Source organism: Podarcis melisellensis (assembly GCF_964234715.1).
Source record: "Podarcis melisellensis genome assembly, chromosome: 7".
In the NCBI taxonomy this organism is placed as follows: domain Eukaryota; kingdom Metazoa; phylum Chordata; class Lepidosauria; order Squamata; family Lacertidae; genus Podarcis; species Podarcis melisellensis.
The window spans coordinates 48691636-48708652 of NC_138539.1; the positions used below are offsets into that span (position 1 = coordinate 48691636).

The 17017-nt window shown below is 43.2% G+C and overlaps 1 protein-coding gene across 5 annotated transcripts in view; it reads right to left on the bottom strand.

Moving 5' to 3' along the window:
- Nucleotides 1-9249: 9249 nt before the first annotated feature.
- Nucleotides 9250-17017, bottom strand: part of PIEZO2 (piezo type mechanosensitive ion channel component 2) — a 203334-nt gene continuing 195566 nt past the window's right edge. For all 5 annotated transcript variants that reach the window (XM_081917968.1, XM_081917965.1, XM_081917966.1 and 2 more), the window contains 3 exons: nucleotides 16688-16767; nucleotides 16321-16489; nucleotides 9250-13856 (listed from right to left, as the gene is read on the bottom strand). In XM_081917968.1, coding sequence (XP_081774094.1) covers nucleotides 13604-13856; nucleotides 16321-16489; nucleotides 16688-16767 — 502 coding nt within the window. In that variant the 3' untranslated portion in view covers nucleotides 9250-13603. The remainder of the gene's footprint in view (nucleotides 13857-16320; nucleotides 16490-16687; nucleotides 16768-17017) is intronic.

Consider the following 17017-nt stretch of genomic DNA (forward strand, 5'->3'; position numbering starts at 1 on the left):
TGCTGCCTCAGTAGATTGACCTAGCTTAGCAGGTGGGAGGGATTGACATAATAGGTCAGCCAGCAAGAGGCCAGCAGGGGGCTGGAGCGTATGCATCTCTCACATGGGGCCTGACTCCTGAGCTTCGGTGTGGGTCCTGAGTGTACTGGCCAGCTGGAATCTTTCCCTTGAGTCCCGACGCTCCCAATAACAGAACAGAGAGGTACATTATCTTGTTCTTACTATCTTCCTCATGCTGTGTGATTTTGCATAAATGCTGTACTGTTTTCTATACTATTTAATATAAGCACTAAACCTCCTTCCATTTGTGTTGTGATTGCCATTGAATCCCAAAAAAAAGCCCTTTTATTTGGCGAAACAACTGTCTCCCGCGCTGGCTGACAAGTTTTAATGTTTTAATGTATGTTGTTCAAGTGTTTTTTTATTGCTGAGATGTGTTTTTCCTAACACTCTTTTTATTGTGTTGTACACTGCTTTGGCTGCTCCTCGTGCTACAGAAAGCAGTTGTTTAACATTAAAATAATTTAAAATTCACGGGGGTTTCCTGCAATAGCATAGCTCCCCACCTTTGGGAGTAGATTAATTTGTTAGCAAACATTTGGGCTTTTAACTCTTTTAGTGCCTTTCTGGCTTGACCTTCAATACTGGAAAAGTGTGACTATGCTCCAGAAGGATGTATTTATATCCCTTTACTTTATATTTCTTTATATCCCTTTAGTTATATTGGATATTCATGGCCTGTGACCTCTAGGCACCCTTCTGACCTAAAGTCAATAATTTCTTGTCTTCTTTGATGAAAGGCTCACAGTACAGGAATCTGGAAGTTTTGGTCAAGCAAAAAAAGTCTGGGCTAATCAAAATTAGTTTTTGTTTGGGATTTGCACCAAGGAAACAAAATTAGTTAGTGCCTGATTTATGCACAAGCTAGGTAAGCTTTTCCCCACCCCACCCCTCATGGTAGAATTTGTAGGCACACTCTGTGCCTCCAGGGGGAGGGAGTTCCATTGCATACTCCTTCCTTCCCTTACCTGTGCCCTGTGCATGATAAGTAGAAACTTATGATTCTGAGTTAGTGGCCAAACCAGGATTGCAGACTGTTATTTGAGCCTGGTTTGTGGGCAAACTTTGGTTTGCACAAACTCTAGTTTGTGGTTTTGGCTAGAAGGGTTTGCAGACTGTGGTTTGCTGCTAAACGAGGATTGGGACTTGCTAATGATATCTAAACCATGGCTTACCAGTTTGCCTGAATAGACACACTTCATGGGATACACAATTACTACAAAACAGTTAGAAGATCTGAACCTGTGTTTGATTTTTTGTGTCGCCTATTTATTGACTGTGCAGAAGGAAGCTTACCATTGGACTATACTTGCTTTTATGATAGTCTGAGGCCTGTTCCTAAAAACTAGAAAGAGAGGGTTGTTGATAGAAAGCTACCTAGATTAAGAACAGTAGGAAAGCGGACTCTTCCTTAGGGAGTTACAGGCATTATGGCAATCCCCCTTTGTGGTTTGTATTGTGATTTTTATGAGAGACACATTGTGAATCTCTCTCCCAACTAAATATAGACAATACATTTATCTTGAACTATTCAACTAACTTTAACATCTCCTGCAAAGAAGGATTGCTTTCTTTAAGCCAAGAGCTGAATTTACTGCCAGGCAATCTGGACAAACTTGCATTCACTCACCTCCAATTCTGTAAGTACTCTAATCTCTGTTCAGGTTCACATGTAATGTACACACACAGAATAGGAGACAGATGCATTTTGAGCCAGAACAATGCACCAAGTTTCATGTTGGATTCTCAGACTCATCAAAGTTTGTAAAAGCTGCCAAAACTTTAGTAGGATTTTGGCAAAAAAACCTCAAACAAACCAGGAGTAGATTGCTAGATCCATTAGAACAAAGGTCTAGGAGTCAAAGCTCATGGGTTTAGCCTTTTGCTGGCTTTTGTTCTTTCACAAAGATTTTTAGCTGCTGGGAATCACTATTCATCCTTGGGTCAGGAGGAGCACCACAGTGGGTGTCTAACCATTTCCAATTTTTCTGTTTTGTTGCTATACAATATACCTTAACTCATCAAGGTGCTGACTACTTATTCTCTATGGGCCTTCTAAATTTTGGCTGCTCAGGGATCGTAGATTCTTCCTCCTCCCCCCATATACACATTCTTCTTTCTTGAAAATAAGACATAGTAGCTTTCCTAGGCTGCTGTGCAGAGTGAAAAGATGTTGATTTTCATAGCAAGCAAATTTTAATTTTACCATTCTGCAATACTGGCCCTTGATATTTTCTCCAAGAGGCTATGTTAAGAACCAGTGGGAAAGGGCAGAATGGTATTGCAGAGTAAGAACCCACTCCTGTGAAGCTTTACTTGAAAGTAGGGCACACTGAATTCAAAGTAGCAGCCAATCCTATGCAAAATTAGTCTAAGTTAACCAATTTATTGTGGCATAAGCACCCAGGGACTAGAGTTGGTTTCATTTATAAAACAAGTGAGCTCTTGTCCACAAAAGGTTAAGCTATAAACAAGTCTGTTAGTTGTTAAGGCCCCACAAGACACTCTTGTTGACAATAGTCTGGATGCTGTGATGCAGAGTTAGTCACACTTCATTCTGTAAGGAATTAGGGGGCATGTGAGTATGATTGCTGATAAGATTATTGATAAGGTCATGCTGCCTGAGAGTTCAGTCAGCTGATAGTTGGAAAGCTCTGAGAGTCACCAATCTGAGATATTTTGAGGGCCACAGAGTCTTTGCCTTAGACTCAGGATTAAATATTCCCTTAAATCAGGCATAGGCAAACTCCGCCCCCTCCAGATGTTTGGGACTACACTTCCCATGATCCCTAGCTAACAGGATCAGTGGTCAGGGATTATGGGAATTGTAGTCCCAAACATCTGGAGGGCTGGAGTTTGCCTATGCCTTCCTTAAATGAAGTCCTCAATATAATTTAATCACATTACATTTTTAAAATTTCTGGTTTTACATATGCTTTGTAATATAAAACCAGGAAAGTGACAGTGTAATCTCAGATTCGCTGTTAAGCAGCGGACTCCGTGGGGGCAGGAGTTGGGGCAGACACACCGCTACGTGAATCAGGCTCTCCTGTCAACCCATCTTCCCTGGCATGGATTTATGGAATGGCAGCAGAAGATTAGTGAACTGCCATATGATTGTTCCCATAATGCTCCAGTAAGTCACTGTAGGAATGTGAGAATGGCAGGTGGCTTGACTTAGATCATGGTGTTGCTGTTTACCACCTTTAGACTTGCAGGGGTGGTGCAGAGTATGCCAATGGGGGTTGCTTTGCCTGCCCTTCACTAGTCTGAAGCTGGTCCTGTTTCTGAGAGACATCTACTCCTTGAATCTGGTGTTGCCTTTTGACCAGGCACTGGTTACATTTTGCAACCGTTATCTATGGTTATCTCACGCAGAACCACGCTTGCAACTCCTATATGATCTGGGGGCTATGGTTTATTTCCTCTAGAGTAATGATGGCAGTGGCAGCATCCTATCACAAATATTTCCCTTTTCTGAAAGGAGACATGGTCCTGAAGACAGGGCAAGTCAAACGTGAACTATGAACATTGCGTTGAAAATATATAATGAAATAATTATGCACGCCACACTCACTGATGAGTAAATTTATTTCATATGCCTAGCACCTGCAGTCTGTCTGGCTGCTGGCTCCTTTACAATTGTGCCTCTAGCCAATTTATACTTGACATATGCTTTTGTATCCACTCCTTTTTATAGAGCAATGGAGATGGCAAATGCAGATGCTCAGGGTCATCTGCTGTTTTGGCTGATGTGCCTGCATACTGAAGCTCTGTTCTCAGAGCAGACATCATACTGTTGTTGGAGAACAAGTCCTGGCTGAAGTTTTTAAATAGCTCTGTAATCTCCAGAGGGCCCATTAATGCTGTCTGATATATTGATTTGGTTACGGTTATTAATAAGAGGCAAGTAGGACCTGTAACAAAATGTTCCAGCCAGCCATGGCCACCTCCATTCAGTTTCCCTCTCCTGACAAGTCATCCTGTGGCCACTGAGTGTGGTCATTGGGCTGATTTTTGGGGATCACTCATTCATTAGGGTGTTGTGTCGCTGTCTTTTGTATTTATGCAAGCATTGGGGTCCCAGAGTCTGGTGGCACGTCCCTCTTTTGCATGGCTATTGCTATTTTGGCTATATAAGCAAAGGGACATGGGTGGCACTGTGGGTTAAACCACAGAGCCTAGGGCTTGCTGATCAGAAGGTCAGCGGTTTGAATCGCTGCGACGGGGTGAGCTCCTGTTGCTTGGTCCCTGCTCCTGCCAACCTAGCAGTTCGAAAGCATGTCAAAGTGCAAGTAGATAAATACTGTATTTTTTGCCCTATAGGACGCACTTCCCCCCTCCAAAAATGAAGGGGAAATCTGTGTGCGTCCTATGGGGCAAATACAGGCTTTCGCTGAAGCTTGGAGAACAAGAGGGGTCGGTGCGCACCGACCCCTCTCGCTCTCCAGGCTTCAGGAAGCTATCAGCAAGCCTGGGGAGCCCGCGGGAGTTCCCGCAGGGCTACCCACACTGCGGATAGCAGCCTGCCGCCCGGCGCGCAAGATGCCCTGAAGCAGATCACCCTGCGCGCTGGGCAGACATCGGCCAGCCCCACAAGCTCGGGGGACAGCGGGGAGGCGCAGCGCCGCCATCCCGCTGTTCCCCGACCTGGTTTTTTGGGGGGAAATAAAGGGAATTCCCCCCCCAAAAAAATTAGGTGCGTCCTATGGGACGGAGTGTCCTATGGGACGAAAAATACGGTAGGTACCGCTACGGCAGGAAAGTTAAACGGCGTTTCCGTGCACTGCTCTGGTTCACCAGAAGCAGCTTACTCATGCTGGCCACATGACCTGGAAGCTGTACATCGGCCAATAAAGCGAGATGAGCACCGCAACCCCAGAGTCGGCCACAACTGGACCTAATGACCAGGGGTCCCTTTACCTTTAAGCAAAGGCTGAACATTAGAAAAGGAAGGGATGGTGAGAATCTCCCTTAAGGGCCATGATTTCCCCCCTCATTTTCTTGTCCCCAACCTTTCAAGCATAAGTAGCTACTTTTTATTTAGGGAAAAAGGAACAGCCCCTGCTTCACTCGGATCCACATCCACATATGCCAATAGCCATGTTAACATTTCATAAGAGCAGTTAAGATTTCATGCAGTAAATGACAACAGTTGAGTAGTTTCCCATGATTTCAAATGTTGACAGAAGAAGGAAATGCATCCACAACATTATAAATTGTCAGGAAGCAGGAGGAATTTGGGGTTCTGTTCTCACTTGAAGCAGTAAAGCTGGATTTTAACTGTAATGGACAAAATGTTAACAGCTTTCAGTCTTTCATTGGCGTCTGGAGGCTCACCAGATCCTTTGAGTGGTTTATAGCAGTGTCTGAATTAATTGAGCTGGGAGGAGAAAGCCCATTCTGGTCAGGAGACAGGAAAACAGCACCCCAGGTGTTTCAGTTCAATAGCTTTTCTATTTTAGCAGCAGCAAGCATTCCTAACATCACAGTTTGACACAGCCGACTTCTTAAAAATGCACCTTTTCCACTTGCCCTTGTTCTAAACTCCCAACAAGTAAAGTACAATTGTTAATTATAACTAAGGTCACATTTGAAGCATTATTATACCATTTGTACAATCATAGCTTCGATAAAAAATATTGGGAGCTGTTGTTTGTTTAGGATGCTGGGAGTTGTTAGGAGCTCCCTATTCCCCTCCCAGACCTACAATTCCAGAGTATGCTGGGGAAAGGGATTGACTGTCAGGTCACACTCAGGGAATTGTACCTTTGGGAAGGGAATCTCCTAACAACTCTCAGCACCCTTAACAAACTACAGTTCCCAGGATTCTTTGGGGGAATAGGTCATTTGATCACAGCGGCATAAAAGATATAGCAGCGGCATAAAAGATATTTCCCAGCGGCATAAAAGATATAGCAGGATGTGCTGCTCCTGCAGCACAGATCATATTGCTTCAATTCCCATCCCTGTTTTCTGTGTAGTTATGTTCCTTGCGTGCTTTGAGTGTAGGCGTTGGCTCAAGAGACCTTGATGAAGAAATGCAATGAATAATAATAACATTTCTTATATTTCATTGCATCAAAGTCCTGTGGGTGAATTAGGCAACTGATGGGGGATCTTAGTTCATATGAGCCAATTCTATAATCAGTGGCTAGCTTTTTATGGATAAACTAGGGCTGCTATCTCTGCTTGCTTTGCTTGCCCCCCTATGCCTGCCAAAAGTGGTGGCCACCAGCTAGAGCTCAGTTGGCTAGAGCATGGTGCTGATAATGCCAAGGTTGCAGGTTTGATTCTCATGAGACATCTGCATATTCCTGCATTCCAGGGGGTTGGACTAGATGATCCACAGGGTCCCTTCCAACTCTACAATTCCAACTCTACAATTTTATGATATTACTGGAGTTGCAACATGAGTTATTTAAAGGATGAATAAAAAGGTCTTCATCTGGCACCAAAAAGACCATAAAGATGGAGCCAGGCAAAGTTCTATGGGAAGTTTCCAGATGACCTCTCAGAAGCATTCCTTCATTATCTAATTCTGCAAGTGAGGTGGCAGATAACTTCCCCCTCTCACTTTAGCTATACACTAACGCTACACAGTGCAGAAAGCAGCACTCATACCTCAGGGAGCCAGAAATTGCCTGAGTGGGGCGGGGCATTGACATAGCCCTTTTGCTGCCAACATGCCTCACATTTTAGTTTTTGATAAAAGGAAATCAAAAGCCCAACATTCCAGAAATATGTACTTTTCTTTATGAAAAGAAAAGAAATCTGGGCTTCTCCTATCTGAGGAATGTGCTGAATAGTACTCCCATAGTATACAGTTCTCGCAACCATCACCAGTGGGCATACTGGCCATATTAACATACAATGCATGTGGTATTCAATTTACTTCTAAGACACCCATAGCCTGTGAATGTCTGACTTTTGCTGCATTGATTGCCTGCTGCCTTGAATATCTTACAGTGATCACTTTTACCCCAAAGAGCATATTCTTAATAGTCTGAAAGCCAATGAAGCAGGTCTTGCTTGTGTCCCACAATTGTGCACAGCAGTGTCATCATTCTTTTCAGTCCATTAGGCCAACAGGTAACTCCCTAGGTTTGGTTTAAGCGAGGTATGTCTAACTTTTTCTGCTGATAGGTTTGGCTTTCACTTCCTTAAATTTCCACAGATGCAGCACAGTAAGCTGCAACTAGGGCATCTTTTTGGAACACCTTCCCTGCTCTAGCAAGTATAATTTAGGCTTCCACATGTATTATGGGATAAATTAAACAAAAAAGAAAAGAAAAGAAAAGAAAGGTCTGCATTTGTTGATAACCAAGCAGCAGTGACTGCAGGTGCTTCCACGCGAGCTACTTAAGTCACTGACAGCACATTCCTAACCATTTCTATGCTGCAACCATATACCCACTAACCTTGGAGTAAGCCCCATTGAACTCAGTGGAACTTACTTCTAAGTAGCCATGGTTTTGATTGATCTGCTAGCCACTTTTGAATTGTCATTCTTTGTTCACTGATTTTTTTAAAAAATGCAGCATAGGTGAATAGGCATGCTGCTTTCATATACTATGTATGAGAGCACCAAACCTATTCAAAGCTGCCTGGAGAACAGCAAGCTGCTGCCCTACCGCTGCCGATGTGTAAAGCAGCAGTGGGGCAATAGCTTCCTCTTCCACCTTGCCACGTCCTCCTACTTCCTGGGCCACCCATTCCCTCACTTGATCCCCGCCTCCACTTGCACATATGTTCTATAGTTGCAAAAGTGCTGTGAGCTTGGAAAATCTCTGGAGAGAGCAAGGACAAGGTGAATGAAGGTGAAGAGACAGGGACTACCTGGCTGAAAAGGAAGAAGGCAACAAATGAAGCGTTATCCTGAATGGGGTAACTGTGCCCCTGAAGGACCAAGTGAGGCCTTTGGACTCACAGCTGTTCATGGAGACATAGGTTAATTCTTTGGCCAGGGCAGCTGTTTATCAGCTCCATCTGGAATATAGGCTAAGACCCTACCTGCCTGCAGACTGTCTTGCCAGGGTGGTGCATGCTCTAGTTAGCTCCCGCTTGGACTACTGCAATGCGCTCTACGTGGGGCTACCTTTGAAGGTGACTCAGAAACTGCAATTAATCCAGAATGCGGCAGCTAGACTGGTGCCTGGGAGCAGCCGCCAAGACCATATAACACCGGTCCTGAAAGATCTTCATTGGCTCCCAGTACGTTTCCGAGCACAATTCAAAGTGTTGGTGCTGACCTTTAAAGCAGTGTTTCCCAACCTTGTGCCTCCAGCTGTTTTTGAACTACAATTCCCATCATCCCTGACCACTGGTCTTGCTAGCTAGGGATGATGGGAGTTGTAGGCCAAAAACATCTGGAGGCCCAAGGTTGGGAAACACTGCTTTAAAGACCTAAACGGCTTCGGTCCTGTATACCTGAAGGAGCGTCTCCACCCCTGACACTGAGGTCCAGCGCCGAGGGCCTTCTGGCGGTTTCCTCGCTGTGAGAAGTGAGGTTACAGGGAACAAGGCAGAGGGCCTTCTTGGTAGTGGCGCCCACCCTGTGGAATGCCCTCCCAGCAGATGTCAAGGCAATAAACAACTATTTTACTTTAAAAAAACAGCTGTTTAGGGAAGTTTTTAATGTCTGATGCGGTACTGTTTTTAATATTCAGTGAAAGCCGCCCAGAGTGGCTGGGGAAGCCCAGCCAGATGGGTGAGGTATAAGTAATAAATGATGATGATGATGATGCCATACTTCACTTACCACAAAAAGTAAACCACTAGGAGGTTGGTTTTTTTTTTTACTACAGTTAAGCAATATATAAATTTAATGAAATAGATAAAAAATACAATCTTTTGGGGAAGTACATTTGTTGCACAAGACCTCTAAATCAACTTTAATTGCATGTCCCGAATCTGCTAAATATCTGATTGAATCCCACCCAAAACTATCAGCCATCTATAAGTGCCCTTAGTGCACTGGGTATAAGTTCCTATCCCTTTTCTGAGCTTCTGAGGAGGGAAGGACCTCACTTAACACACTTATGTTGGAACTCAAGCCCAGCATAATAACACTGTCCCTTTCACTCTGGACATAGTGGTGGGATCATGGAAAAAACTAATTTTGGTGCTCATAAATTTTTGTTGCTGCGCTGATGACATCAGTGATTGAAAAATGGCAACAGAGAAGTATTATTGTTAAAAGAAACTTTAATCAAGAAAAAGGCCTTTTCATATCATAATTACATTATACAAAGGGTATTAGTATTTTAACATTTTTTTTGCTAGTCACATTGCCACTGTTTTTTCACACTGCATTTCAGGCAACAAAATCAATCACTAAACCATAGCTTGACATAGTGCATTCATAGCTTTTTACACGTATTTACAGTTTTAGCTGCAAGGAAAGATGTTGAAAGTGGGATGGATCAATAACTACCAGAATTGAGACACCATGGCATTCCTGCTTTGTTAAAAATCTATTCTGTGCAACATTCTCTTTTCCAATTAGTCTTATTGAGTGTGCCTACACAGCTCAAGTACAGGCACCTCCTCACTTGCATGTGTGCCATTTGCATGCACCTTTTTCATCACCAAAAGAGGGTGGAACAGGGGAATCCCCACTTGTGCTCACCCTGTGTAAGTAGGGATTCCCTTGTACATGATTTTTGTTTAAATGAGAGGCTGGGTCCTAGAGGTACATTAGATAGATAGCTGTATTTCCACCCCAAGGTTCGTAGTATCAGATAGAAAGCACACTTCATCACTTTTGCTGACTGACTTGTAATGATCCCCACAGACATTCATGGTGTTTAACCTTACCATGGAAATGAGCTTAAGCCATTCTTGGAGCCATCTTTCTAGAAGTTCTTGCTCTAACAGAAAAAACACTTCCATTATTGGATAGTGCTTATCTTCAAGAAATAGTCGCCAGGGCTCAGGCATACTTGGATGCCATGCCATTTGCCTGGTCATGAAAGTTTTAATCCTAATGTGATGGAAAAGACTGCAGTTGGTTACTCAGTGGCAAGAGAAAAGCACTCTGCACAAAGCTGGAGGTACTTTATTACTTCACATGTTCCAGGACATGGTCCTGGTACAAATCAAGGCCGATCCCTAGGTGTAATGTATCACAACGTTGTTCTAAAAAAAGAAGAAGATACATATAATTAATTCTTTGAAAAAAGTTATGCTTTATAAATAACATGCATGTACAGGAGAGATAATCAGACACACAGTTTTCATTCAGTAAGGATTTAAATGTGATTTAAGACTTTAATCTGCTTTGGTGGTTGTGTAGAGCTCAACCATGCTACTTAGAGCCCTATATCGCTTTAATCAGAAAAAGGCAGTAGAGTTTTGGAAGATTCAAATAATCTGCTGTTTTCTATGTCCAGTCCTGTACTGAGGGACACAGCACCTTGAGGACACAGGACATGTACAAAGGACTTTTATTTCCTAGCAGATAGCATTTGAGGACTGCACAAATCTTCATGTATTGTTACAATTTCAGTGGGAAGCATTTCCTTTAAAATGATGATTACTGGCCCAAAGTGACAAGTATGGCTTGAGAATGGAGGAGTAATAAATAACTAGCAGAAGTCAAGAAGGCAGAGACATATTAACAATTACAAAGTCAGCAGGAACTGCAGCACCTTCTGGGGCATTATACTTTAGAAAAAAGATGTCTAAAGTGGGAAAGTTTTGAGAGGCTTATAAAATCATGCATAGTGTGCAGAAAGTGGAGAGAGACGTTTTCGTCTCTTTCCTAGTACTGGAACATGAAGCCATTCAATGAAATTGAATGGAAATAGGACAGCCATACATAACACATAATTAGCTCATAGAATTTGCAGCTCCAATATGAGGTGATGGCCACTCATTCTGGATAACTTTAAAATGGAGTATTTAGACAAATTCTTGATAGCTAAATGCAACTGCCCAATTCTAAAGCAAGGTGCTCCTTGATACTAGCTGCTGATGGGCAAACAACAGGGACAAACTCTTCCCTCCATGGCCTACTTGCGAGATTCATGGAAACGTGAGGTAGGCTGCAATGGGGAAACGGGGTGCCTGACTTTTGTCTAAATCTAGCAGGGCCATTCTATACCAGTCAGCTTCTCTATTGGTTCTGTCTTACTAATTTGATTCTAATTCCATAGGGGAGCCATGTTAAATCTCTTGCAGTAAAATAGTAGCAGAGGAAAATGATATTTTTGTTAGCTTTCTGGCACAAGCTTTTGTGGACTGCAGCCGTTGTCAGATACATGCAGAGTTCTCCTTAAGAAGTAGGCGCATTTAGCTACATGGGTAAAGGGAGGAAAATGTGTAAAAAATGGGAACAAAGGGCCCTGAAACATCTGATTTCTAAGTGAAGTCTAATGTATGCAAGTTTTCATCTTGTGTAAGTTTAGGGTCTGCATATACGGTATTTGTAAACACTTCATTTAAGTCTTTAAAGGACGTTGTTTATGTTGCTTCCGTCAATGTTTTTTTTTACAAGGAGAGCTAGACTAACTATGCTTTGTTAGGAAATTATAATAACATTTGAATATGTGTCGAGTCACCATGCGTTTTATTGGTGCAATATCCCAAAGTGGTTTATTTTGGTGTGCACTTCCTAGTGTCAATATGCTAATTTTCACAGTATTGAAATATACCAGCAATGTTTTGATGGAAACAGATCAACTGTGTGGGCATGTCATGTCACAATTTTCTTCTACCTAACATACACCCTAGACTAAAATGTGCAAGTAATTTTACAGTTTCCTGTTCAGTTCCCATCTACCTTCTAGTGACTTGTAACATTATCAAATACAATAAATAGTTATGATAGTTCAATGATTACTGACAATCTCACTACGTAGACACTTTCAGTTTATAAAAAAAATTCATTCAATGTAAACAAGCATATGAAAAAATACTTCTGAAATGACTTTGCAGCATGTGCTTTATTTGTCAGTATGGAGTGAAAACTGCACAGTAAAACCCCTTAGCATACCTTATCCATTCAGTGATTTTTCTGTTGCTGAGAAATTGCATTTTCTAAACCATGTAATGCAAATTACATTGCAACACTTAAATGTTCATGCTACACTGTCCTCTGCTAAATAGCCGGTGTTCACCAATAGCAATAATTTAAGAAAAGCCCCTTTTTTTCAAGCTCATTATATATATGTTTTATCATAATTAGGAACTTTAAAAACACATCCTGGACATAAAAATGAGAATTTGCATATGTTAACATTTCTGTATACCTGAAACACTGGAAGGAAATACTAGGTAGAAGTCAGATGGTTTACATTTAAACGTCTGTATAGGGTGATCTTTTTCTTTTGCTTCCTACAACATGCTTCCCCCTATTTTGTCTTTAAATGTTTCCAAGAAATCAAAGGCTGGGTTCAAATGAAATGCAAAACCATGATTAATGGTATTCACCGTTTAAAAAAAAATCACACCATGGTTTTGACCTTTCCAATGTACAACAGTAATACAACAGTTTAAAGCTGCTTGTCCTTTCCCAGCTGGCCAAGACTCAAGCTTCTTAAATCCATTCTAATTTCCATGGTGCAGCAGCCTCTTAAAGCAGAGCAATGGCCCTAACTGTGGTTTGTCAATGGTCTGTGAATTCAGACATAACAGCAAACCACAGTCGGCGCGCACTGTGGTTTGTAAACCAGCTCTAAACTGTGGCTTCAGGTGCGAGTTCGTCAGCTCCCAACCAACCATTGTTTTTGGAGAGGCTTGAGTTCAGATATTAAAACAAACGATAATTTGTTTTGCCAAACATACTATATTTGAACAAGCCAAAGGCATCATAAAGTTCAACTGGCTTATTTAAAAAAATACCTGGCTACTTGGGAGCAATTGGCCCAGCAAAATATTACAACACTTCACCATAATCATTATTCGCTAGTTAAACTTTTGACAGTTTTTATTTTCCTGAGTAAAGTCACTGATGTTTTCAATGCCTCCTGTTAATTGTTCAAATAAAATAAGGCAGTTAAAGATAATGTCAGTGAAGTTTTTTTCCTTCCAGAAGTACATCTGCAGATCTGGTTTTCTAGAAATGCACATAACAAAGTTGCCTTCAGCACCCTCTGTAATCCATTGTCTTGGATTTTCTAACGACTCCTCAGATCACTGCTGCCCCTTGAAAGTGATGCAAAACAGCATATTGCACACCACTCCAGAATAAGTGAGGATCTGATTAATTCAGCTGTGATATCCTTCTTTTTCCCTTGAGAGTGAGAGCTGAAGCCCAAGTCAGACATGGATGCAGAATGTTTTGTTCACTAAAATGAAAAGCAGATTTCTCTGATGTTAGAGGAGTTGTATTTGAAAACAAAGGCTAGCTTTCTTCATCTTTGATTTGAAAGGCAGCATATATTTCTAGGGAGCCAAATGGACTCCACAAACAGAAAATTCATTGCTACCTAATTATAAAAGGCTTCCCTCTTAAGAGAATGTTGTGCTTTGTTTTGTTTTTTAAAAAAACGACAACCAGTTGAAGTCATCTTGAATTATAATGCAAATCCCGAAAAGATCAATTTGTTTTTTCTCTAGTCCATTTGATCATAGTCTCTGGGGAGCGGTACAGGAATATTAATTTGGCATATAAATCTTCTTCCAATTCCAGTTCACCAGTCTCCCGCACTAAGAAGATGTCGGTGCACAATTTGAGGATGCGATCTACATTGGGAAGCTCTTCAAACATTATGGAGTGGGAAATCCCACTGAAGAACTCACGGACAAATTTTCCTATTACCAGGACGACTGAAGCATATAATCCCATGATGCTGCAAAACAAGGGGGGGAAAGGTAACAATATTTTAAAATGTGAAAAGATTTAAAATGTAATCACAGAATTATGAAATGTGGATACTGAGAAGAAAGTACAGTGGTGCCTCGCAAGATGAAATTAATTCGTTCCGCAAGTTTTTTCGTCTTGCGAAGCACGGTTTCCCATAGGAATGCATTGAAAATCAATCAATGCGTTCCTATGGAAACCGCCTTCAGACCAGGTCCGGGGACAGTCTGTCCCCCGACCTCTTCTGAAGGCTGGGGGGGGGGACAAGGGCTTTTCTTCCCACCCCCAGCATTTTAAAAAACCCCGGGACAGCAGAGGACTTCTCCGCTGTCCCAGGGTGATTTTAAAGCCCCCGGGAAGGCAGGCGGGGAGGAGCAAAGACTTTCGCCCCCGCCAGCCTTCAGAAGAGGTCCAGGACCTCTTCTGTAGGCCGGCGGGGGGCAAAAGTTTTTGCTCCCCCCCGTCTGCCTTCAAAAGCCGTCTGGGATAGCGGGAAGCGCTTCCCTGCTATCCCAGACCGCTTTTAAAATGCTGGCGGTGGGGAGCAAAGCCTTTCGGCCCCTGCCGGCCTTCCTGGACCTCTTCTGAAGGCCGGGGGGGGGAAGGCTTTGCTCCCCACCGCCACCATTTAAAAGAGGTCCCCGGAGATTTCCCTATGGGCTTTCTTCTTGCGAAGCAAGCCCATAGGGAAATTCGTCTTGCGAAGCAACTCGCAAACGGAAAACCCTTTCGTCTTGCGGGTTTTCCGTCTTGCGAGGCACCACTGTAAAAACATAAAAATACAGCCAATTTATAATTCACTTTCATTTTAATAGATTAATTCATCCAAATTACTTTTCTTTCCTACCTTACCAAAAAGAAATGTCCCTGTCCTGAGGGAAGTATACAACATAAAGAAAGACTTAGGAAAGTGATGGAAAGACAGAGGCACAAGTAACAGGGAAAGAATATGCAACTACTATGACACATGCTTGAATGTAGTTTCTGTAAAGGTAAGGATAGAAGACTTATGCCAGATGTTTACAAAGTCATTAAAATCTAGGATTGTGGTAGCCTGCCTGTATCAACATGGTTTCGTCAAATGAAGGCTTAGCAAGCTGAATGATTAGGAGCAGGGCTGGGCAATATTAGGATTTCAACATCACAATGTATCACCATCCAAACATTGCAGTTTGGCGATACACCGTGATGTTGAAACAAGTTGTTTTGGCCCAAGCTGGCAAGGCATGGGGTGAAACTGCCTCAGCTCTCACTGCGGGAGCTGAGGTGCTTTTACCCCAGTGCCTCGCAGGCCAGGGCCAAGGTGCCTGCTGCTCAGCTGGGAGGCAAAAAAGCTCCCACCCTCCAGCTGAGCAAGCCCCACTGTCTCCATTGAGGGACAGGCAGCTGCCTGCCCCTGAATGGAGAAGTTTAAAGGTGCCACCAAGCCAGAGGCTCCATTACACCTGAGGGAGTTGTCTTTGCTGTGTTGAGGCAGGCGAACTACTTCTTTCTGCCAGGAAAGAGGCTGCTCGCCCTCCCCTCACTGTCCAAAGATGAAAGAGGCACTGCCGACTAAGCTGGACAGGCTCCATTTGCAGTGCTTTCTCTACCTTTGCCAGCGCAGGCAGTGGGCGAGAAAGAGGCAGCCTGCTTGCCCCCCACTCCCTGAAAGTGGACCAGGTGGCGGTAGCTGCCTTTGCCTGTGTGCCACTTTCCTTGTTCACCCCGGGAGGAAAGATGCAGCCCACCCTCCCAGGCAAAGGCACACAAATGCATGGAGGGGCTGCCTCTTTCTCCAAGGAAAAGAGATGGCTTGACTCTGCTGGGAGAAGTCTAACAGAGGACCCACCCCCCATCTCCAGCTTGCGCAAGCCAGAGGCAATGTTAGACTTCATCTGGGCAGTGTGAAGCCTCCTGCTCCCAAGCATACAAGCAGGAGAAGGATCAGGGCTCCCTCAGCTGGTGAGTGGGAGCACTTTAACAGAGCCCCCACCCTGCTGCTGGCTCAGGGGCTCCATAAAACTGCTTGGCTGAGGCAAGGACAGCCGCACGCTCCTCAGCCAGGCAGCTTAAAGAAGTGGAGGGACGAACAAGCTGTACTGCAGTTTCACTCAGCTGCATCTTGTTTTGTCCCTTGGCGTGCTGGAGGCAGAGGGACTCACTGGCAGTTTCACCCACAATATACCGCCAAGTGAAGCCATCAGCATGGTCTGCCCCTCATTCTGGCAGATATAATGATACCCAGTGCTTTTTTTTCTACACCAAAAAGTGCCGGAAAGCACCACCCTCAGAAGACCCACCCTAGAGCCCATCTTCTGGCAGGAGGAGGGGGAGAGCTCCTCGCGAGGCAAGGGCAGCCCAAGCCACCTCTTCCTCCCAGGAGTTAGAGGTCACCATGTGCAAAGGTGGCTTCTTTAAACTGCTTCTCTGCAAAACCCCTCACATGATATTTGTAGAAGATGGTTGCTTACCCATAGCCTGCCAAGAATCCCAGGCTAGGAGGGCTAACTTTGTCACTGAACACAATAAGTTCCAGACTTGTATTTCCTGCTCCTAGAGTTTTTTTAGTCTGGTTTAGAACCCACCACTCAGTTTCATTATTCCTGGACAGTGAGACAGTGATGTCTTCATTTTTTCCATCTACAAAAACCAAACAAACCATTTTGTCAGTATCTCGTGCAAATTATCTTAATTCCAGCTGTTATCTGAGGAATTTTGCTTCAGCTCCTGTACCCACCCTATACAGGCAGTCATGCAATCTAGACAATAAAGTGTCTGAATCAGAGTGCATTATGAAATAATATTCCTGTTAGAAATGAGCAGTGGATCACTCCATACCTGTCAAGAGCTGCTTTATGGGTTTTGCAACAGAATCACTAGGTGCCTTGATATAGCGTGGATACACTTCATGCAGTATTCTGCAAAAGAAAAATAAATACCAATACAAGGTCATTTGAAATTTGCCTTGGATATAATTTTTACAACATGAAAGTCCTAAACAACAAGACCACAGTCAAACCTGGGAATTACTCTTCACGGCATCAGATGCAGAGCTTTCCAAACTTTTCAAGTTGGTGTTTGTAGACATGCATTATTTCACAACAAGAGTAATTCAGTTTTACTAGCAAACTGAAGGTTAAACTAACCCCTTTCCAGCCCCAGGAGAAG